Here is a 23,685-nt window from a genome sequence, read left to right as displayed (position 1 = left end):
TGTCCCCCCTACCATTCCCACTTTCTCACTAATCTTCAATCTCTCCCCATCTACTGGTTCCTTCTTTACTGTTTACAGATATGCCCATGTCTCTTTTACCATCAAAAAACTCTCACTTGTTCCATCCATTCCCACTAGCTATCATTCTATATCTCTCCTGCCTTTAAAGGCTAAACTTGAGAACGCTATCTTTAGTCAATACCTGTACTTCTTTTCCTTTCACTCTCTTCTTGACTGCAGTCTGGTTTCCAACCTCATCATTTAACTGAAAATACTAACACCAAGGTTACCAATGATCTTTCAATACCTTTTCTTAATCCCTATCCTTCTGGAACTCTTTGAAGCCTTTGACCCCAAGGCTCTATCCTGAACCTACTTCTCTTCTTCCTCATACTATACTTATTGATCTCATCAGTTCTCATGGATTCAATTATCATCTCCAGGCTGATGATTTTTAGATTGATTTATCCACTCCTAACCTCTCTCCTAAATTCCAGACTCTCATCTCCAACTACCTATTAGGCATCTCAAACTTGATGTTCCATAGAAATAAAAAATAATACATACAAACACAAACTTATCTTTCCTTCCAACCCCTCCCTGTTTCTGAACTTTCCTATTGGCATAGAAGGCACCACTGTGATCCCAAGCACCTAGACTCCCAACATAGGTGACATCCTGAATTCTTCACTCTCTCTCACTGCAATCCATTCAATATTGCAAAATCCTATCTATTTTACCTTTACTTCTCTCATATGCTCCCACTTTTTCCCTCTGACACTGAAACTTCATCCAATCCTTGTCTCTCTCCACTACAATCCATCCTCCATTCAGTTATCAAAATGGTCTTCCTCAAGTGAAGTTCTGACTACATCAACTCCCTTCCCCCATTCAATCAACTCCACTGGCTCCCTATTGCCTCTAGGATCACACACACAAAATCCTGTTTGGCTTTTAAAGCCCCTTATTACCTGGCTCCTTCCCACTTTTCCAGTCTTCTTACCCCTTATTCTCTACCATGTGCTCTGTGATCTAGTGACACTGGCCTCTTGGCTGTGCCTGGCACAAGACACTCTATCTCTTTACTCTGGGTATTTTTGCTGTCTGTTCCCATCTCTCCATATCTTCTCCCTCACCTACATCTCCTGGCTTCCCTGGCTTTCTTCAAGCCTCACCTAATGTTCCACCTTCTACAAGAAGCCTTTTCCAATCCTCCTTAATCTTAGAGTCTTTCCTCTAGAAAATTTTAGATTATGAAGAATTATGTAGATTATGCAGAATTTTTAAAAGCCTTCTTTCATTTAGTTAGCTATAAGACTTATTTGATTTTTAGCTAAAAATCTCCAATTTACTCTGAATATATCTTGTTTGCACATGATTGTTTACATGCTTTCTCTCTCGTTAGACTATGAGTTCCTTGAGGGCAGGAATTGTTTTTGCCTTTCTTTTAAACCCAACTTGGATTTCTTTGAACCTGGACACAGTAACTGGCACATAACAGGTACTTAAATGCTTATTATTGACTTAATATAAAACTTTTAACAGTGATGTTAATTTTTTGGAAGTCAAAAGAAACCTACTAAACATCTTTGAATTTTATTTAACAAAAGGATTGTGTGCTTTCAGTTCATGTGCTAGTTGCCATAGAACCATGATTAATTAAATAAATATGGAGTGATAGCTACTGGGGATGGATGGAACAAGTGAGGGTTTTTTGAATATGAAAGAGACATGGAAGAGACAATATGAAAGCAATAGGGAAGGAGCCAGCAGACTTGGAGAGATTGAAGATAAGTGAGAAAGTGGGAATGATAGGGGAGACAATCTTCTGGAGAAGATGGGATGGAATGAGATTACTTGTAAGTGGAGAGGGGTTTGCCTAGGGAAGGAGAAAAGCCACCTCTTATTGTAAGACAGAGGTGAAGGAGGGGATAGTGGTAGAAGGATGATGTTAGATGAGGTAAAAAGGAGGTTTATTGGTTTAATATCTGGCTATCACTTGTTTACATGTTCATTTATCTTAACTGGAATTTGAGAAAGTAGGGAAAATGGCAAGAAGATAGAACAGAGGAGGAGACAAGAGCAATTATGTAGGATTAGTCAAATTGTGTTGCTTGTTTCCTAACACAAAGGGTCACACTTTATTTTTCAGGACAAGTTAGTGTAACACAATACACAAGGAAATAGGATTTAATCACTCTGACATCCCAAAAAGTCATTGTAAGTGATCCTATAATACATAAAGTTGGGTCATTCATTAATGGCAATATAGCCAAAATGAGCAGACTGCCTATGCCATTAGAGTAGTGTAGCTGATAAAGTGTTGGTCTTTACAAAGACCTGGGCTGGGTGTGGCAGCCAAAGCCTATAATCCCAGTCATAGGAGTAACTCCTTGAGCTCAGGAGTTCTGAGCTTCAATGTAAGCTGACTGGATATCTGTAGCAAGTCTGGTACCAAGATGGTAAAACTGTAAGAATGACAGACTACCAGGCTCCTAAATAGGTATGAATTGGCCCAGGTTGGAAATAGAGCAGGTCAATCATGTTCATCAATCAATAAACATTAAGCATCTACTATTTTCTAGGCACTGTGCTAAATGCTGTGCATACAAAAAGATGAAAAAGACAGTCTCTGCCTTCAAAGAGCTTATAATCTAATGGGGGAGATAACATACACATATACATACATGCAAAGCAAGCTATATACAGGATAAGTAGGAAATAATTAACAGAGGGGAGGCGCTAGAATTAAGAGGGGTTAGGAAAGGCTTCTTGTAAAAGTTGGAATCAGAAATGGGATCCAGCCTGTGAATGGTCCCTGCACTTCCAGCCTAATTTTAAAAAATGACCCAGTATCCAGGGGAAAAAAAAAAGAGTAAGAAAGAACTGTTTGAATCTTGTCTCTGACATTAACTATGTGGTCATATATGATGGGGTATGGGCTCAAACTGAGACCTTTGCCCCTTTCCCCAAAAAGAATTTGGCTCCCATTTGTCTACAGGCCCCAGAAAGCCCTTAAACTTTTCTTACTCTGGTCTCAAACGGTTCCTTATAGACTCCCCTTATCTCCCTTTGAAAGCCCTAGCCCTACCTTTTGATCTTATTCAGATGCCTTTCAAACTTCTCCCTTCCAATTCCCTTCATTATCTATTCCCATTGTCTATTCAATCTCTCAGACATTCCAATTGGAATTCTCAACTAGACCCTTTTCCCAGCCCCTTCCCTGGTCACCCAAAGTTACTTTAGTTTATATAAGATCCACCCTTGCCCCCATTTGAACACTGAGACTTTCTCATGCCCACTTGTCCCTATGGGCATTACTAATGTTCAGATTCCTTAAGAGTCTGGCCTATATGGTTTATTTCTAATACACTTTTTCTCTAGCTGAAAGACGATTTGGGTTTAATTCATTTAGACAGGGCCCACATCTCGATCTCGGGGTCCCAGCACCCTTAAATCTGTAGACCTCATCAATGGATAGTCAATTAACCTTTCCAAGATTCAATTTCCTTATCTGTAAATTAGAAATGATATCTGTAATGTCTACTTTGCAAGGTTGTTGTGATCTTCAAATAAGAAAATTTTTGTAAAGTGCTTTGCAAAATTTAAGGTGCTATTTAAATGTTAATTGTTATTATAACAAAAACTGGTAACTCTAGGGGAATATAGCCTGTGACAAAAAACTAGTATTTGATGAAATTAAAAGAAGTGGAAGAGAATATATGGTTGCATTTGGAAACAAATTAGATCTAGGACCAATACATAAAACAATGATACTAGGACAGGTAAGAGATCTTAAAGAAAATCTTAGAGATAGTGGTTTCTTAAAGGATATGTGAAAAGCCTTTCCCCTATCAATTTGAAGTAGACAGTGCAGTATATTTCCATCTTTCCACAATGCTCCGGGAGGTTATAGCCATACTAAAACATTAAAAAAAAAATTACCTGCTTTTGAGAGACAATAAACATGGATCAAATTAGGTACCTGAAGCAAAACATAAATATTCCTTACCAGACTATCCCAATGTATTTGAAAATCTTCATGTGACCGAAAAGGACAGTCAGGGGGAACAGTATGAAGAATACTTGTTATTTGTCCCATTTTCATGCTATGCAAAAATGATATATCATAAGTATCATTAATCAAAAACGGAATACAGTTCCATAAGTAAGGTAATTTCCAGCTTAATTCTAGTAGGCAAAGTAATGTTATTTAGAAAAAATTTACTACTGACTTCAGAAAAAGCAGACATCATAAAACCTCACCAATTCAGACTAGTTGGTGGAAAGAAATCTGAATTAGAAAAAAAAAAGTCTGTCCTGTAGGACATTTTACAAAGAAAATTTAGGTACATTACAGAGATTAACACAAAATAATATCTAAGAAAGAGTTTCCTGTACAAGTTTTCCCAGCATCTTTTCTGAGGCACAGAAGAATATCATTTGTCAATAACTCATTAATTATATACCAATAATACTTTATTTTTGAGGAGGGAGGGATCTAGCCCTATGATTTAATTAGAATGGAGACGTCCCAGTTGATAGAAACTCCCTCCACAAATGCGATTGCAAAAGGCCTCTGTAACATAAACCCTTAAGAAAGTTGCCTGAGAGATTAAGAGAATTGACCACAATCACAGTTTATATGTGTTTGAGGCAGGATTTGGACCCAGATCTTCCAAACACCAAGTCCAGGCTTCTTAAAATACTCAAAAATATTCTTCCTGTAATTTAGTTAATTTATAATCTCATTTATCCTAATTTCAATAAACACCTTAAAAATAACAAAGACTCAGCCTCAACTCAGACCATCCAAATAATCATTAATCCTTAATTAGTAGGATTCAACTTAGTGAGATTTTATTGTATTATAACAGTTGTCATTTTGTGCTATTGTTGTTTTTAGTCTTTTTCAGTCATGTCCAACTTCATTTGGATTTTCTTGGCAAAGATACTAGATTAGTTTGCCATTTCCTTCTCCAGCTCATTTTACAAATAAGGAAACTGAGACAAATAGGGTTAAGTGACTTGCCCAGGGTCACACAGTTAATAAGTTTCTGAGACCACATTTGAACTCAGAAAGATGAGTCTTCCTGACTGTAAGCATGACACTCTATCCACCTAGCTGCCCTGGTGTCATTTTGCAAATTTATTTTATTTATTTTTTGTTTTGTTTTTATTTTTTTAGCTAGGCAATGGGGTTAAGTGATTTGTCCAGGGTCACACAGCTACTAAGTGTTATGTGTCTGAGGTCGCATTTGAACTCAGGTTCTCCTGAATCCAGGGCCAGCGTTCTATCCACTGCGCCACCTAGCTGCCCCCATTTCTCAATTTTAGATTCATAACAATTCAAGTTTAGAAATTTAATTTGAGACACAATCAATTCTGTTATGCAATAATAAACCATGGGTCACTTAGCCTGCAAGCAGAATGGGTGTACCTGTTTTTATAGAGAACATTTTCCTATGGTTAGGAAAAAAAAAAAGCAGAATAATATTTTGGAACTAAAATTAGAAGCTTTTGTAATAACTTCCTTTGAGAGATTTGATGAAAGAAATTACTTATTCTAGTGGGTGAATATACCTCCACGTACTGACAGAATACCTCATGGAATTTTAGGATTTATGAGTAAGACTTAGAGATCTTAAAGACCAATCCAGATGCCTCATTTTGGATGAGATAACTGAGGCCCAAATAGGCTATGTCACATATCTGGTTAGTGGAACAGACAAGACCAGAACCCAGGTTTCTTTTCACCATACCATTCTGTTTTGTTTTGTTTTGTTTTGTTTTTTTGACACAATTTTATTTATGACACAATTCACAAATTTTAATTTTATATGATCTAATTTTCACATATATCAAGGAGAGAAAATGAATATTTTTAACCTACCAGAGAATTTATAAATTGAACTCTTACCTTGGCAAGACATAGCACCAGTTGCTTAAAATGGAGTGCCCCTCAATAATGGCATGCTTGTTACCATCAAAATTCTTTAATATGTTTTCAGAAATTTCAAAGTCATTTAGCTTTTAATAGAAAGAAGACATTTTAACACACAAACCTCTAAATGAATCAAGTCATTAAAAATAAATCTATACATACAATCAGATCCACCCTCATTCCCCAGGTACGTTAGTCTAAGTAACCTTGATTCACATATAACTGTGTTATATACTATGCCCAAATCACCTGATACCTGGCTTCATATTTACTTAGAATACCATGCACCTCCCTCTTTGCTTTCAACCAGAACTCATATACCTCTATCTTTTAGTCAGAATTTAGACAACCTCATAATTTATATGACGGTATGAATGATTAATGTGGATAATACTAGAAGGAAAGCATTTATGTTTTGAAATAGGGGCTTGTTAGTAAAAGACTTTAATTAGTGGAACATGAAAGGCAATCTTTTGATATCTGGTGTCTAGAATAGGAGTGGAGTGACAGGCAGGGTTGGTTCTAGAAGTCTTCCTAACTCCTATGTGTGTCCACTTCCCATACCCTGATGTTCCTTTTCTCTAGCTTCTCAATCTGCTCTCTCAGGAGGCATTTTTGTTCATAGATGGCCAGCTTTAGATTGTTGTACGTATCTAATCCTACATCAATTCCTGAGAGAAAGATAGTTTCTTATAGCAGATGAGGTAGGGAGAGAGAAATGGGGGGAAAAGTTTTATGAATAGGGTCAGGTAGTAAGCCTAAAGGATAAACAAAAGCTGAATCTCTTAATAGACAGAAGACTCGTTCTGGGACTAGAAAAGTCAGTTCACAACTTTCCTACCATCTACCTCTCCCCATTTTTCTAGGACAGGACAATGGAATGAGTAAGAACTGTAAGGCTTCCCTTCCTGTTAGGTCTGGTTTTTTTAAAGAGCCTTTAAAGGCTTTATGTCTTGGCTCTAGGTAGTATATCTTTGGTATCTCCTTTTTTTCACCCTCTCCAATCTCCTGACATTTCCTTTTCCCACTCTTCATATAAAAGAAGTACAGAGGATCAGGGACTTGTTTTCCTCCTGGTTGTAGTGATTTGAGAGTATTAGGAGGGTCACCTCTTTCTCAATGATAGATAAAACCTCTCAGAAGAACAGATTATATAATTTATAAATATTTATTGTTGTTGTTCAGCTGCTTTCAGTTGTGTCCAACTCTCTGTGACCCTATTTGAAGTTTTCTTGGCAAAGATACTGGATAGATTTGTCATTTCCTTCTCCAACTCATTTTATAGATAAGGAAACCAAGGCAAACAGGGTTAAGTGACTTGCCCAGAGTCATACAGCTAGTAAATGTCTGAGGCCATATTTAAACTCAGAAAGATGAGTCTCTATTCACTGTATCAATAGCTGCTCCTCTCATATAACAGGTGCTTAATAAATGCTTATTCAACTATTCACTGACTTTGTACAACTAACTTGGTACTAAGTATGTGTTATCTTGTATTGTTTATTTTTTTAATGTAGTATGTCCTATGGCAGCTAGGTGGCATAGTGTATAGAGTGCCAAGCCTAGAGTCAGGAAGACTCTTCTTCCAGAGCTCAAATCTGGCCCTCAGACATTTACTTGCTGTGTGACTCTGGGCAAGTAATGTAAACCTGTTTGCCTCTGTTTCCTCATTTGTAAAATGAGCTGGAGAAGGAAATGTCAAATCACTCTAATATCTTTTGCCAAGAAAATTCCAAATGGGGTCATTAAGAGTTAGACACAACTGAAATGACTCAACAACAAAATGGCGTATATAACACTAAACTATAAGTCTCTTAAAGACAGAGACCATTTCTCATAAAACTGTTATACACCTGATAATTAGGAGTATATACACGACACACAGAAGACACTCAAATATTTGTTGATGATAGCTTCATTATACTATTGAAGTCACCAGGCATCTCTTTCTTGCCATAGCTAACAATGTTTTCTCTTTCCATGCCTCCTCCAGGGCACACTAATTTTCCCCTTCTCTGAATTGCTATTGTATATTTAGTAGAGTTGGAAAGGGACTACGTACTATGTATATAAATGTATGCATGCATACATCAATCAACAAATATTTACTGAGCATTTACTGTGTGCCAGGCACTATGCTAAGTAACAGGGATAAAAAGATAATTGTGCATGAGTATATGTATGTGTATATATGTATCTATGTATGTATCTTTGTGTATACATTAAGCCTGATAAAACTTCTTATGTAATAGATTCTTAATGATTTTTTGAAAATCAGAATTCCATGTTTGTTGATGATTTATCCCAACTGGTCCTTCCTCAAATCCCCTATATTCAATAGCCCAATTTGAGGCACAGCTAATTTGACGGTGGGATCTTTAGACAAACCTAGAGCAATAAAAACAACAAATATTAAATTAATGTATTTTTATGACAAACTAAAATGAACTTTCTAACATTCTTAATGCTAAACAAACAAACAAAAAACCACCTTAAAATAAAACCCAGTAAAAATCACTAAGTAAGGCCTAGAAATTGGAATACTTTGGTACCTTCGGTGGCGGTAATCTAACTGTACAAGCTTCTATACTGATGCAGAGTTGGTTTTCTGATACATTCATGTCCAAAACTGAAAGTAAAATGTGTACTACCATTGGTCTCAAATTTTTCTCATATCAATTTTTTCTATGCTATCAAAATAAACTATGTATTTTCAACCTAATAGTAAAAGAAAGTGCCCCCCCCCAATAGAAGCTAGGCTAAGAACAATTTTTTGAACAGTCATTCCAAAACACATACTGAAGACAGAAAAAGAAGTGAACTGACCATGTAATGAATGGGACAGTTGATATAAACAGGGAATATGATGTAATAAAAATAGCACTGGATTAGGAATTGGGTTCCTAGGACCTGGGTTCAAATCCTGATTTAGTCACATACTACCTGTCTGATTTTAGGCATGTTACATGAGCCTTAGTCTCTTCATATATAAAATGATGGGGGTGGGTTAGATATTCTCTTAATTTTACTTCTAGTTGAAACCTATGATTCTAAATTACAGTCACAGTGGTTGGACACCCAATAGTGTGATACACTGATATTCTCAAGATTTTAAGAGGCCGTGAAAGGATTCCAGCACTTTTGGTAGATCTTTTATGGGGATTTATGAGAAAACATGGACAAAAATCACATAGCATATGCAAAGATAGTGATCTGCTTTGGTGAAGAGGACACTCAAATTGATGAAATAGGGAATCCACTAAAGTAAACACAGAATTCAAATAAGTTCTATATAATGTTTTACAAATCTAGCACTTAAAGATTTGAAGTTAGATTAGACTTAAATTAGAGTGAGAGGAAGAATATGAAAAGTCCTACAGCAAAAGAAAGGACTAGTATAAAAATTCATAAGCCCAAAGTCTATTATATGATTGGATAACATATAGATTGGACTCACCCCAAATATATAGACATACTTAACAGAAAGTCTTCCTTTGTGCTTTCTAGCTTTTGACCTGAGCTGCCTTTCAAATAGTAAATGAGCCCAGAGGTTATGGTTGGACATTGAAAAATTCCCAGAGTCTTTGAGAGCCCCCATCTTTTTTCATTTACAATTAAAATTGCTTTCTGTGTCAGAATGAGGAAGCCTTACCTGTCACTTCAGATCCAACCCAGTGGAGAATTAAACTAAGTTTAGAATTCTCTACTCCTGGATCCAGAGACAGGACACAGCAATTGGTGTTCAACCATTTCAGTCATGTCCAACTCTTTGTGACCCCATTTAGGTTTTTCTTGGCAAAGATACCAGAGTGGTTTGATATTTCCTTCTCTAGCTCATTTTACAGATGAGTAACTAAGGCAAACAAGGTTAAGTAACTTGCCCAGGGTCACACAGCTATTATACAACAATGTGAAATTATGGACTAATAGTGGGGGAGGGGGGGAAACTGTCCTAATAATACATGTCCACTGAAGGATATGGTTGGGTTATGTGGTTGATCTTGAAATTTTAGAACATGTCTGATATTCCAGACAGTTTTTTTTTCCTTTAGTAGAAAAGGAAGCATGTGGTTCTCATCAGAAGTCAAGTTTTCACTTTTAAAAATATCATTATTATGACACTTAATGCGAACAAGCTCTTAGCCTGTTTCTTCTTGAGACATCATAACAAACTAAATGTTGCCTAAATCCACTATCTCTAATACATTTAAAATATAAAATAAAAGTGTTTTTTAACCAGAATAGCTGTTCTTAATCTAATACCTGCCAATCTTTGAAAAAATGTATTTTCTATTCTATTTCAGATTAAAATGCTAGAAGAAACTCACAAAGCGAAATCTTATCATTCTGATCCACTGTAAACATACAAACCAAAATCATATGAACTCCAAGATCTGTAAAGATGCCTTTTAACAAACGCTAATCATATTATTTTACCTACTGACACATACTTACCAATAGCAGTTTGCCTTCCTGTTTGAGAAAGAAAATCTCTCCCTTAAAGAAATCCACAGAATATACTGTATTACTATAATTCAAGAATTTTATTGCTGCATATAAAAGTCATCATCTCTGAAATTTTTCATATGTAGAAACTAAGGAAACTGCTATAAAATTAATGTGTTATTCAAAGGAATCTGAAGATATTTCAAAGAAAACTAAACCATCCATATATTTGCTTTAAATTTGATATATTTAGCCAAATATATAGGAAGGGATATAAAGACTTTCTTTCAACAAAATATTTCTCTCCCAGAAGGGAACATTTAGATAGAATTAGATATTCACAAAGTAAATGTGTATGCATTCCTTAGAGTCAGGTTTTAACTATAAGTAAACAGTAAACAGTGCTGGGTAAGCAAAATTACAATGACTTCAATTTCCTTCTGGATTCTAAAAAAATTGTGAAATGAAACTACAGGCTTATATGCTACTGAATAGATGATAGAGCAAACTTTGTTACCCCTGTTGATATGTATAGGAAGCTGGCAGTCATAATTGGAGCAAATGTGAAGGAAAGAATAGTTTTAAAAAGCAGAAGAAAGTAAAAAGATATGGTATCAAGTAAACCAGAAAATATGACTAACAAATGAGAATAAAATAAAAAATAAATGGTTTTCTTTTTGTTATTGTTGTTGTTACTTGACAATTGGAGAAGAATTCTCTTCATTGTTCTTTTTCAAGTCTTACAAAGGACCAAAAATGAGGGTGGAGGCAGTTAGTTACTCCAGAGACTTTTGTTGTTATTATCTCCTGGGAATGAACACTAATATAATTTTCCTATCCACAGCCTTGTTCAAACAAGGCTGAACAAATTTATTGAGAAGATTTGCAGGAAGTATCACTGTTTTTCAGGAGTACCACTTCTGAAAATGGTGTTATAGATGATTAGGTCTTTATAATTATGGAAGGTATTATAGGTTTGGAACTATCAAAAGAATCTGGGGCAAAATTATCCTGGAAAGTGCAATAGAGCATTGGATAAACTACATGATGGTACTCATATTGTTGTTGGCTCTGAGTGTCTGCCTGTGTGGGACTGGCTACACTCAAAGCAACATCCTCTGAAAACAAAATAAATAGAAACTGAGGAAAAATCACAAAAATTACTTTAAATTTACTTATCTGCATATATGATGCATTCTACCATCACCACAACCTTCTCTAAAAATTATGCTTTTCAAGAATTGTGCTTTTTAAAGCTCTGTATACTTAGTGCCTTGCACATGGAAGGTGCTTATTAAATGCTTTTTAAAATTGAATTGGCAAACAAAAACAAACTAGAAGGGCTCATAAACTCAGAAAGGCTCTTGAATTCACTGCTAATCAGACAAATTAGTTACCTTGAACTAGCAAATGACCAGCTTTATTCCATGATGGAGAAAGTCTGGCTGTGACTGAATAGGAGAGACAGGTTTGAAGAATGGCAGGAACTACTTTCTGAGGAGTCACCACCTAAAAATATTCAACAGCAAAAAGGAGGCAAATCTTAAAAGGAATGAGCATTTTTCCAGAGAATCATCAATTCTGCATCCAAAATACTTTTCAAATCTGTCTCTTCTGTCATTATAGAACTTCTACCACCTTGATACAGTATAAATCCTTTTATTTTAAATGGAAAAAGTTATATTTGGAGTCAGAAAAACTGGGTTCAAATCTCAGCTTTGCCAGTTACTAATTATTTGCTCATGGGAAAGTCACTTTACTTTCCTGAGCCAGTTTCTGTATCAGTAAAATGAGAGAGCTGCACTCAATAATATCTTAGTCTCCTTCCAGTTCTAAATCTATGCTCTGTTCATCTCTTTTAACTACTGCAACAATCTCATAACAGATCTCTCTACCTCTACTAATCTGTCCTTCATTCCTTTTCCTAAAATCTTTCCTGTGCAACAGTCTAGTCACATCACTTCTCTGCGAAAAAAAATCTCCCATGACTGCCTTGCAAAACCTTGAATGACCTCCCCATGCCACAAACATCACAACGCACTTTGCACCATTTTGATAAATTTTATCAAATATTATTTTATGTCCTGTATTTGTGTACATGTCATATTTTATAATATGTCATGTCCTGATTAGACTATAAGCTCCATGATGGCAGAGTTCATATCTTACTATCACATCTAAAATTTGTGCCCACACTCTCCCTCCAATCTAGCACAGTACTCTGTATAGATTGGTACTTGGTAAATATTGAACCGAATTGACTAAAAGTTCCTTTCTCAGTCACTTATATATCAGGACCTTTAATCAAAGCATTATACTCAGCAAGCAGACCATTTTGGATTAAAATATTTCCAGATATGCTTGCAGTGGATACAAGATTCCATCATTGTGAGAATCCTTCCCAGTCTTCTCATTTTTTCCCATGTTTTTCCAAGCATTGGAATTCTTCCTATTGTTCCTTTATTATCTTTGTGATTCTACTGTACCATTCTGGATACTCATCTCTTTCATTTGTGCTACATGAATGCCCTTCCTCCTTTTCCATTTGTTTTTCTATGTCTCTCATGTATCAATTCTCATAGGCAAATCACAGTTGATAACATAATGCAGCCTAGTATACTAAGCCACACACATTTCTGTTTCCCCTGAGGTTGGCTATAATTTTATTTTTTAATATTTGGGTATTCCATGATTTGTAGCCACATAGGAACCACTGGAACAAGGCTGGTATTTAAAAGATAGACTTCTGCAGTAGAATTAAGGAGTTTAGGGTCACTTAAAGCTCTGTATTAGATCACAGGGTCATTGATTTATGAAAGAGACCTTAGAAGCCATCCAGTCTCATTTTACATATAAGGACACTGAGACCAAGAGAGATTAAGTGACTTACCCAAGGTCAGAGAGGTAAGAAAGTGGCAGGACTGAGATGTAAACTAGGTCGGGGATTGAACCCACAGCCTTTGACTCCAAATGTGTCATTCTTTCTACTGCACTAAGCTCCCTCACTAAATAAGAATGATTACCAGAGATCACTCTTGCTGGTCAGTCTAACTTTTCATAAGCTTAAATAATCCTTAACAGCAATTTACTTCCAAACTACCAAGTTTACAAAGGTAGATATTAGCAGATTTCACTAACCCAGCAAACCTGTACTTGTAAAGTTCCTGAGCAAGAATCCTTTTCACATTTCTTTTTATTCTTCCCTGTTTTGAAACCCTGCCAGAAACCTTTGGGGCTAATTTTAATAATTATTTACCGTGGAACACAAATGTCCTATTTTGAGGTCTCACATGGAGATAATACTGAGGTTCTCAAAGGCTATGTTCATGAAGTGAAAGCTCTGACAAAGTCTATCAAGCACTTTTTGAAAACTATTGTTGTTTATTTCAAGTATAAAAACACCATTCATTCAAATAGCTTCTAAAATCAACGACTGGGAAATATGACCAGCAGTAAGATGGAGCATGGAGGTTTTTATTTTCTTTGAGATCATTCCAACCTGAGAGGGCAGAACAGTTTTCTAAAGCAGAAGGCATTCTTGGCATTTCCATAAAGCACTGAAGTTTCATGAGCCAATATTATGAATTTAAGTGTTTATCTAAATTCATCTATTTGATTAAAATAGAAAATGTTTCAATGCTCATTTATGAACGAGAGCTATGTCTATAAAGCCCCCTTTATTTAAATTAAACATCTTCAGATGGCCTACTTTATTCTTTCAATGCACTCAGAATAATTACTAGCTTATATGGTTTCTTTGGGGGGGGGGGTTTAATAGGACACCAACATTTCCCACATCTTACTCTTTTTATTCCACAATACAGTTGGCTAAGTAGGCTGGTAACCACAGAGATATATTCTATTGCATACAGTGACACCTGTGAAAAGTTATGATCATTATGCACAATTGTGAATGTAAAGGTCAACATGTAAAATATTCTTACTCTTGTTCATAGTATGATTATGTCTATACATTCTACTTTCGAATTTAGGAAAAATCTTTTTAAGCATTTTATTTTTTGGAGGGGGTCAAATACAGTAGAAAAAGCAGCTAGAATTAGAGACAGAAGAGATATGTTTGAATCTTGGTCTTTGTGACCTCAGGCAAGTTATTTAATGTCTTTAGGTCTCAATCTCCTTATCTATAAAATAAGAGGACTGGAGTAGATGATTGTTCCAGCTCTAAATCTATGATCCTATAAAGTATGGGCCTAGCAACAGACTCTGCTGCTATTCAAGAACAAGCCTAAATAAATATGGATCGACTCATCAACATCAGATTAGCCACCAAATAATGAATTCTTTAGCTGTGGTGTCTCATTAAATAAAGAAAAATACAAAATGGCCCTCAGTGCTGTGTATCTCCCTTCTATTTCTTAAGTGATACAGGAGCAAAAGAAGGTGGGCAAAGGGCAATAAAAATCCGTCTTTAGAACATTTATAACATTAGTTTAACTTCTTAGTACTCAAAGTAGATCTCAGAACTGAATGATATAAATATTGTACATTTCTTTTGTAAATGAAACTAGAATATATATAAAGAAGTTGAAGAGTAAATGACTCACATCTTTTGCTCTATTCACATGGCCACCACCTAGTTTAGACCTTTGCCACCTTCCTTCCAGACATACTACGTTAGCCTACTAATTGATTGCCTTCTCCCTCTGCTATTATTTATCCTCTCCAATCCATCCTCTACATGATTGGCGAAGTGATGCTCCTTAAGCACAGGTTTGACCACGGTCCTTCCTTTCCCTTCTCAAAAAGTTCCATTGGGTCTCTATTGCTTCTAGGCTAAAATGCAAATCCCTCTGGCTTTTCTCGTTGTTGTTTTAAAATGCTTTATTTTTTTCAGTTATCAACTATTTTTCTCCCTACCAACTCTGTCTCACACACAAAAAAACCCTTGTAACTAACTAATATAGCCAAATAATACAAACTCCCATATTAGCCACGTCCAAAAACGTGTGTCTCATTCTACATATTAGTCTATCACTCTCTGTCAGGAAGTAGGTAACACTGTTCATCACCAGTCCTCTAGAATCATAATTTGTCATTGCATTGATGAGAGTTCTGAAGTCTTTCAAAACTGTTCATTTTACCATACTGATGTTATAGTATACATTATTCCCCTAGTTGTACTTACTTCACTTTGTATCAGTCCATACAAGTCTTCCCATGTTTCTCCAAAACACTTCAATCATTCTTATAGCACAATAGTACTCCATTATATTCATATAATTTATTCAGCTTTTCCTCAATTAATGGCACCCTTTTAGTTTTCAGTTCTTTGCCACAACAAAAACTGCTAGAAATATTTTTGTACATAAATGACCTTTTCCTCTTTTTCTGATCTCCTACATATATAAGATCTAGTAGTGGTATCACTAGGTCAAAGAATATGGACAAGTTTGAACATCTGGGGCATAGTAACAAATTGCTTTTCAGAATGGCTGGACCAATTCACAGCTTCACTAACATTGTATCAATATGTTTGTTTTAATGCAGCCCCTCCTACATATGACCTTTTTCTTTTTTGTCAATGTTCTTAATTTTATGGGTATAAAATGGAACCTCAGGGTTGTTTTAATTTGCCTTTCTTTAATTCAGTCATTCAGTCAATAAGATATATTAAGTGCCTACTTATATGCCAGGCACTGGGACTTTGTATTATTTGGCTATGCTTATTTGTTACAAGATTTTGTTAGTGTTTTCTTTCTTTTTTTTTCCCAGTGAGGGAAAAAAATAAGTACTCAATAATTGAAAAATAAAGAAATTTAAAACAATAATGACAACAACAACAGCAAAAACCCCAGAGGAATTTGTGTACAAAAAAGGGGGGAAAGACCATCTTTGTCCTCAAAGAGCTTACAGTCTAACAAAAGAAGTCAACACACAAAAGGAAGCTAAAAAGCAGGCAGGGGAAATGGGGATGGAGGGAGGTGTGGAAGAAGAAGGTATCTAGCTCAAGGGAATAATGTAGAAGTACAGAAGAGTACAACCAGGTAGGAAAAAAAGAGATGGCTGGCCTGGGTGCTCTCCTTAAATGGAAGTTCTGGGAGGGCTCTTTACTCCCCATCCCTCCACACAGAGGGAGAGAGGGGCCCCACAGGCAGAGGGTACTGATTGTGAGTTCCAGAGCTAAAGTGATCTTGCAGGATGAAGATATTCCTGGGGCATGAGAGGAGAAATCCAGAGGAGTGCAAATAGGTGTGATCTGGAGCATTCTTTCATATGGCTATAGATAGCTTGCATTTCTTCCCTTGAGTTCATATATACTGTTCTGTTCATATATACTTTGACCATTTATTAATTGGCTAATGGGGCTTATTCTTATAAGTTTGAATCAGTCCCTTAATATATCTTGGAAATGAAACCTTTATCAGAGAAACTTATTGCAAAGATCCTCCTCCTCAACTGTTTTGCTTCTATTTTTACCTGTACTGTATTTGTGCAAAAACTTTTTAATTTTATGTAATCAAAATTGTTCATCTTCTGTGTCCTCTTTATCCCTTGCTTGGTTATGAACTCTATTCACACATTTGAAAATTAATTTCTTTTTTCCCTGTAATTTATGATATGACCTTTTATGTATGGGTCATGTATTTTTTGGGAACTTGTCATCTGGTATGAGATTCTCTAAACATAATTTCTTTGATATTGCTCTTCATTTTTCCCAGCAGTTTTTGTTAAATAGTTAATCTTCATTCTAGGAGCTAGGGTCTTTGGGTTCTATGGCTACTATCTTCATTTACTTCTTTATGTTGTATATCTAATCTGTTCCATAGATCAACTTTTCTATTTGATGATTATTGGTATGTAGTACAGTTTAAGAGTTGGTATTGCTAGCCCTCCTTTCTGCCAGTTTTTCTCATTATTTAATTTGAGATTCTTTACTTTTGTTCTTCCATATGAATTTCATTATTATTTTCCTAGTTTTAGAAAGTAATACTTTGGTAGTTTGATTGGTAGGAAACTGGATAAATAAATTTAGGTAGAAATATCATTTTTATTCAATTGACCCTGCCTACTCATGTACAACTAATATTTCTCCAATTATTTAGATGTCTTTGTTTCCATAAAAAAAAAACTTTGCAGTTATATTTATGTAATTCATGTATCTTGGTATGTAGACTTCCAAATATTTTAGGCATTCTGTAGTTATTTTAAAAGGAATTTCTCATTATATCTCTTTCTTTTTGGTTTTGACTAGTAACCTATAGAAATGTTAATGATTTGTTTGGATGTACTTTATATCCTGCAACTCTGCCAAAGTTATTGTTTCAATTCATTTTAGTTGATTCATATTATCTGCAAAAAGTGATGACTTTGTTTTCTCTTTCTTTATGCTTATTTCCTGAATTTATTTTTCTTATCTAACTGCTATGATTAGCATTTCTAACAGTATATCCTATAGCAGCAGAGACAAAGGACATCTTTATTTTCTTCACAGTCTATGTTTCAAAGTTGGAGTTTATTTTGCGTATAACTAATCTCTTGCTTTTAATCCCCACTTCTCCTCTCCATGTTCTTGCCTGATTGCTTATTGAGTTTAATGTACTTCTATACCAAATACTTTTTATGTGTTTAATTCTTCTTTGTCCAATTCAGATGAAAGTGAGGTTCAAGTATTGTCCTCCACCCCACTTTCTTAATTTTCTATAATGTTCCTCCCATGCACTAGGACTGTGTGAGATAATAAGTTCTATCCCTTTGATCTCACGTGCTCCTATGCTTGCTGTCTTTGTACTCACTCTATGACCCTTATAGACATTAGGTCTCCTGTTTTTGTAGTTCAGAGCTGAAAGCAGCTGCACAAAGCCCCTGAAGCTTGGGGACATTACACCCTTCACACTGGAAGCAGAACCCTACCTTAACAAAGAGTTTAAAAAGTCAAGCAATTGCCTGGGAACATGAACAAATAGTGGGAAAAACTCAGACTATAGAATCTTACTTTGGTGACAAAGAAGATCAAAACATACAACCAGAAGACAACAAAGTCAAAGTTCCTATATCCAAAGCCTCCAAGAAAAATATAAATTGGTCTTAGGCCATGGAAGAGCTCAAAAAGGATTTTGAGAAGCAAGTAAGAGAAGTAGAGAAGAAACTGGGAAGAGAAATGAGAGCAATACAAGAAAATAATGAAAAATAAGTCAACAGCTTGCTAAGAGACCCAAAAAATACTGAAGAAAAATAACACCTTAAAAAGTACACTAACCCAAATGGCAAAAGAGGTCCAAAAAGCCAATGAGGAGAAGAATGCCCTAAAAAGCAGAATTGGTCAAATGGAAAAGGAAGGCCAAATGCTCACTGAAGAAAATAATTCCTTAAAAATTAGAATGGAGCCAATAGAAGCTAATGATTTTATGAGAAATTAAGAAATTACAAAACAAAACCAAAAGAATGAAAGAATAGAAGACAACGTGAAATATCTCATTGGAAAAACAACTAACCTGGAAATAGATCCAGGAGAGATAATTTAAAAATTATTGGACTACCTGAAAACCATGATCAAAAAAAGAGCCTAGGCATCATCTTTGAAGATATTATCAGGGAAAACTGCACTGATATTCTAGAACCAGAGGATAAAATAGAAATTGAAAGAATCTACCAATCACTTCCTGAAAGAGATCCCCAAAGGAAAATTCCTAGGAATATTATAGCCAAATTCCAGAGTTCCCAGGTCAAGGAGAAAATGTTGCAAGCAGTCAGAAAAAAACAATTCAAATACTGTGGAAACACAATCAGGATAACACAAGATTTAGCAGCTTCTACATTGAGGGATAGGAGGGCTTGGAATATGATATTCTGGAGGTCAAAGAAGCTAGGATTAAAACCAAAAATCACCTACACAGCAAAACTGAGTATAATCCTTCAGGGGAAAAAATGGAAATTCAATAAAATAGAGGACTTTCAAGCATTTCTGATGAAAAGACAGAGCTGAATAAAAAATTTGACTTTCAAATACAAGACTCAAGAGAAGCATGAAAAGGCAAACAGGAAAGAGAAATCATAAGAGACTTATTAAAGTTGAACTGTTTATATTCCTACATGGAAATATACATATTTGTAACTCATGAGATCTTTCTCAGTATCAGGGTAGTTGAAGGGAATATATATATGGACAGAGGGCACAGGGTGAGTTGACTATGGAGGGATGATACCTAAAAAATAAAATTAAGATGTGAGAGAGGATGTACTTGGAGAAGGGGAAAGAGAGAGGTATAATGGGGTAAATTATAAATAAATTATAAATAAAACAGGCAAGAAAAAACTTTTACAGTGGAGGGGAAGAATGGGGAGATGAGAGGGAATGAGTGAATCTTACTCTTATTTGGGTATGCAAATCCATCTTATCTTACAAGAAAATAGGGGGTAAGGGGATAAGAGAAGGGGAATGATAGAAATGAGGACAGATTGGGGGAAGGGGTGATCAGAAGCAAACACTTTTGAGGAGGGACGGGGTCAAAGGAGAGATTAGAAAAAAGGTGGGGTGGGATAGGATGGAGGGAAATATAGTTATAGAGTTTCATAACCTGACTATTATGGAAGTGTTTTGCATAACTATACATGTATAATCTATATCTGATTGCTTGCCTTCTCAATGGGAGTAGGTGGGGAGGGAGGAAGGGAGAGAATTTGGAACTCAAAGTTTTAAAACAAATGTTAAAAATTGTTTTTACATGCAACTGGGAAATAAGATATACAGGCAAAGGGGTATAGAAAACTATCCTGGCCTATAGGAAAATAAAAGGGGAAGGGGATAAGAGAAGGGAGGGCAGATTGGGGAATGGGGTAGTCAGAATGTATGCTATCTTGTGGTAGGGGGGAAGACATGGAGAGAAAATTTAGAACTTAAAATCTTGTGGAAGTGAATGCTGGAAACTAAAAATTAATTAATTAATTTTTAAAAACCACACAGACAAAGAGTGCTATATTTACAAGAACCTCAGGTGTAGTTCTGGCTAACACACTACACTGAACAGTTAACAAAGAGTGTTTTGTGCCCAGGTAGTTTGATCTAAGGAGCACCCTGATTGTTACCCTCCAGGTGCAAAAAGGCACAGAAAATCTAGTTTGAGGTAAGAGCAACAGAGATGGAGGTTTTAGAAGTCCTTGGATAGCCCTTGGTCCAGGTTCTTGTCTCTTTGCTCCCATACATTGCTGCTGGTTCGGATTCTGTAAGTTGTATTTCTCGGTTGTCCTTTTCTATCTAGACCCCCTCGTTAGTTCCTTCAGGCTTCTCCCTAGCTCTTCATCCAGACCATAGCTATCAAAATGCATCTGTTGTGGTTTCTTCTTAGCTTTCTTGATCATTTGGTTTGCTGCTTTTTGCATCCTTATTAGTTTATGAGACACTTTTAGTTTATGACAGACACTTTTAATAATCACAATTCTCTTTATTTAATATCTGCTTGATAAACATAACAAGGTATATAATGTTATTTCTATTGTATCTTTCAAGTAATCTCATGATTTTAACTTAAGGGATACACCTTTTTGGAAGAAAATATTTAAGGCTCTATTGTGTTCTACTGAATCACTTTTAATAGTCAAAAGTAATAAAAGTAGTGAGAACTTGTATTTTTTATACCTTTCAGTCAGTTTTATGGCTGTAAAGATGAATTTTTTTTCTATAGAATATCATTTCAGAAAGTCTGCCTTTCCCTTCTCATATCTTTATCAAAGATGCCCTAGATATGTATGCAGATTACTATCAAAGATTTTATAGAGTAGTGAAAGTAGTCTTATGGGTCAGATGTTTTCATTTTTGTCTCTGTCTTTTCTTGTAAGTAAAAATAGCATGTTTTTTTCCAAGTGTTTGTTATCCTTCCTTCTTTCAGACCTATTGAGAATTAACTCCTAAATGCCCTCGAAGTTGTGTCATCTCCAGCATGATCCTTCTCTAAGTATACTTGGTCTGGTTCAGCTATTCTTCCTATTTCCTTTAACGCCATTTCAATTTTTTTTTTGTTGATGCTTCTTGGGGCTAACATCTCTTAACTCTCTTAAAGAAAGTACTCAGTATTCTTGATATGTAGTCATGAAACTTTTGTGCATAATACTTAGCCTCTTCCGTTTCTTAATCCTGAGCCACATTTTCCAACATATTTTTTGTGGCCTCTCCTGATCCCACCTTTACATTGAGGTCACTGAATATGAGAGTATATTTTTCATTTGCAGGACTTTACTGAGCTCTTTATAGATTCCTCTGCCATCTTATCACTGCAATAGAAATGGATACATAAGTTACAAGTATCTTCAAAGTTGTGTTTTGTAAATGCTAATCATGAACACTACAAGACACTCCATGAAATGATGTTTCTTGTTACCTTTGGATACGTGATAAAACCAACTTTTGTCTGATCTTCAAGAAAATCCTGTTAGGCCCTTTTCCATTTAGCTTTAAATTTCTTTTATCTTCTGGTTTCTTTCATATTGAGATTGATATGATTCAGTTCCTGTAATAGTTCCATTCATTGGTCACTGGAGAGGCATTTAACATTTATAATATTAAGGTTGGAGTCAAAACCACTTCACCCTATTTTAGGTAGGATATTTTAACTAGGTGAGAACATATCTTAATTCTAATCATGGGCCTTGAACTACTAAGTACAAAATGGCATTTTGAAAGGCATTTGAAGAATTCAAATGACAAGAGCCAAGAGGTCTATTCTAGTTGGCTGATGAAATGACCAGAGTTAAATTGAAAATTTGAAATAAAAACACACATAGAGCTTTCTGGGAAGATGGTTGCATAAGACAGTAAACAGCAGGCTTTCCAATTCTCCCACAAACACAAAAAAAATACTGCTTCAAAGGGAACTTTGAGCAGCAGAAATAATTAAAAGTGGGATAAAGCATTTGTTCTCCTACCTAAGACAACTGAGAAGGATCTTAAGACCCAACCTCCACGGGTGGAGGTTTGGCCTGATTGAAGTGCAAACACTTCCAGGCAGATTTCCCTGGATCAACAAAAAGCAAACCCCAGGGGCAGGCAGCAGCCTCAGCTTCAGGAATTTTCACATCACAGACAGAGTAGGGGTCAGACAGCTGAGCAGAGGAAGACTGAAGGATCCTTCCCAGTTGCTGGACCTCTGGACACGTCTGCTGACCAGACTAAGTCCAGGCTGTGGCTGTGGGCAAGGAGGAGTGAGCACACTCCTGGTGAATGACATAGCAGAGGGTTGGGGACCCTGCTGGCTGTGGGTTCTCACAGGAGAGTGGAGTCCCTGGTTTCAGTTTCTGTAACAGGGCAGAGAGGTAAGCTGAAGTTTGCAAAGGAGAGGGACCACAGTGACCAAGAACATTTGCAGTGACTGCATGGCTAGCCATGACTCAGGGGCAGTGAGGAGTGCCTGAGGTTGGGCTCCCAGACCAGCTTTAGAAAACCACAGTAAGTAAAACCTGAAGCCTGAGGCATCATCCCTCACAACTTGGGACTAGAACCTGATTATAATAATAGGTAGCTAAGATAATAATCATAATAATTATAATAACAACAACAACAATGAGTAAGCAAAGGAGAAAGAACCTGACCATAGATAGCTACTATGGGGACAGAGAAGATCTGGGTTCATACTCAGAAGAAGATATGAAGTTAAAAAACCAACCCTACTTCCAAGAAAAATATCAAATGGTCACAAGCCCAAAAGAGTTCTTGGAAGAGCTTAACAAAGACTTTAAAAATCAAATGAGAGAAGTTGAGGAACAATCAGGGGGAAAAAATAAAAGCAGTCTAAGAAAATAAAGAAAATTATGAAAAGAAAGCCAACCAATTAGAGAAAGAGATCCAAAAACGTAAGGAAGAAAATAACTCCTTAAAAACTAGAATTGGGCAAGGGGAAGTTAATGATGTTATAAGACACCAAGAAATAATAAAACAAAATCAAAAGAATGAAAAAATAGAAACAACTCATCTCATTAGAAAAACAATTGATCTAAAGAACAGATCAAGGAGAGATAATATAAGAATTGTTGGACTACCTGAAAGTTATGATTAAAAAAATGAGTCTAGATATGATATTACAAGTAACTATTAAGGAAAACTGCCCAGAAGTACTAGAACAAGAGGAGAAAATAAAAATAGGGAAAAAAATCCATCTATCACCAACTGAATGAGATCCCAAGATGAAAACTTACAGGAATATTATTAGCCAAGTTTTGAAGCTCCCAGGTTAAGGAGAAAGTACTACAAGTAACAAGGAAAAAAAAGCAATTTAAATATTGTGGAGCTAGTCAAGATAACAAGATCTAGCACCTTCTACAGTAAAAGACAGAAGGGCTTGGAACAT

General features: G+C 35.8%; 1 protein-coding gene across 1 annotated transcript in view; it reads right to left on the bottom strand.

Annotated features, from left to right (window-relative positions):
• Positions 1-23,685, bottom strand: part of CUNH18orf63 (chromosome unknown C18orf63 homolog) — a 52,896-nt gene that overhangs the window by 11,213 nt on the left and 17,998 nt on the right. The window contains exons 4-9 of the mRNA XM_020997670.2: positions 11,788-11,899; positions 10,400-10,441; positions 8,497-8,573; positions 5,921-6,030; positions 4,013-4,109; positions 3,836-3,921 (exon numbers count right to left, since the gene is read on the bottom strand). Of these exons, the coding sequence (XP_020853329.1) occupies positions 3,836-3,921; positions 4,013-4,109; positions 5,921-6,030; positions 8,497-8,573; positions 10,400-10,441; positions 11,788-11,899 (524 nt within the window). The remainder of the gene's footprint in view (positions 1-3,835; positions 3,922-4,012; positions 4,110-5,920; positions 6,031-8,496; positions 8,574-10,399; positions 10,442-11,787; positions 11,900-23,685) is intronic.

Source organism: Phascolarctos cinereus, unplaced genomic scaffold (assembly GCF_003287225.1).
Source record: "Phascolarctos cinereus isolate Bilbo 61053 unplaced genomic scaffold, phaCin_HiC Scaffold_4;HRSCAF=312, whole genome shotgun sequence".
NCBI lineage: Eukaryota > Metazoa > Chordata > Mammalia > Diprotodontia > Phascolarctidae > Phascolarctos > Phascolarctos cinereus.
The sequence above is the reverse complement of the archived record's forward strand: the minus strand, read 5'-3'. Positions and strand labels throughout refer to the sequence as shown.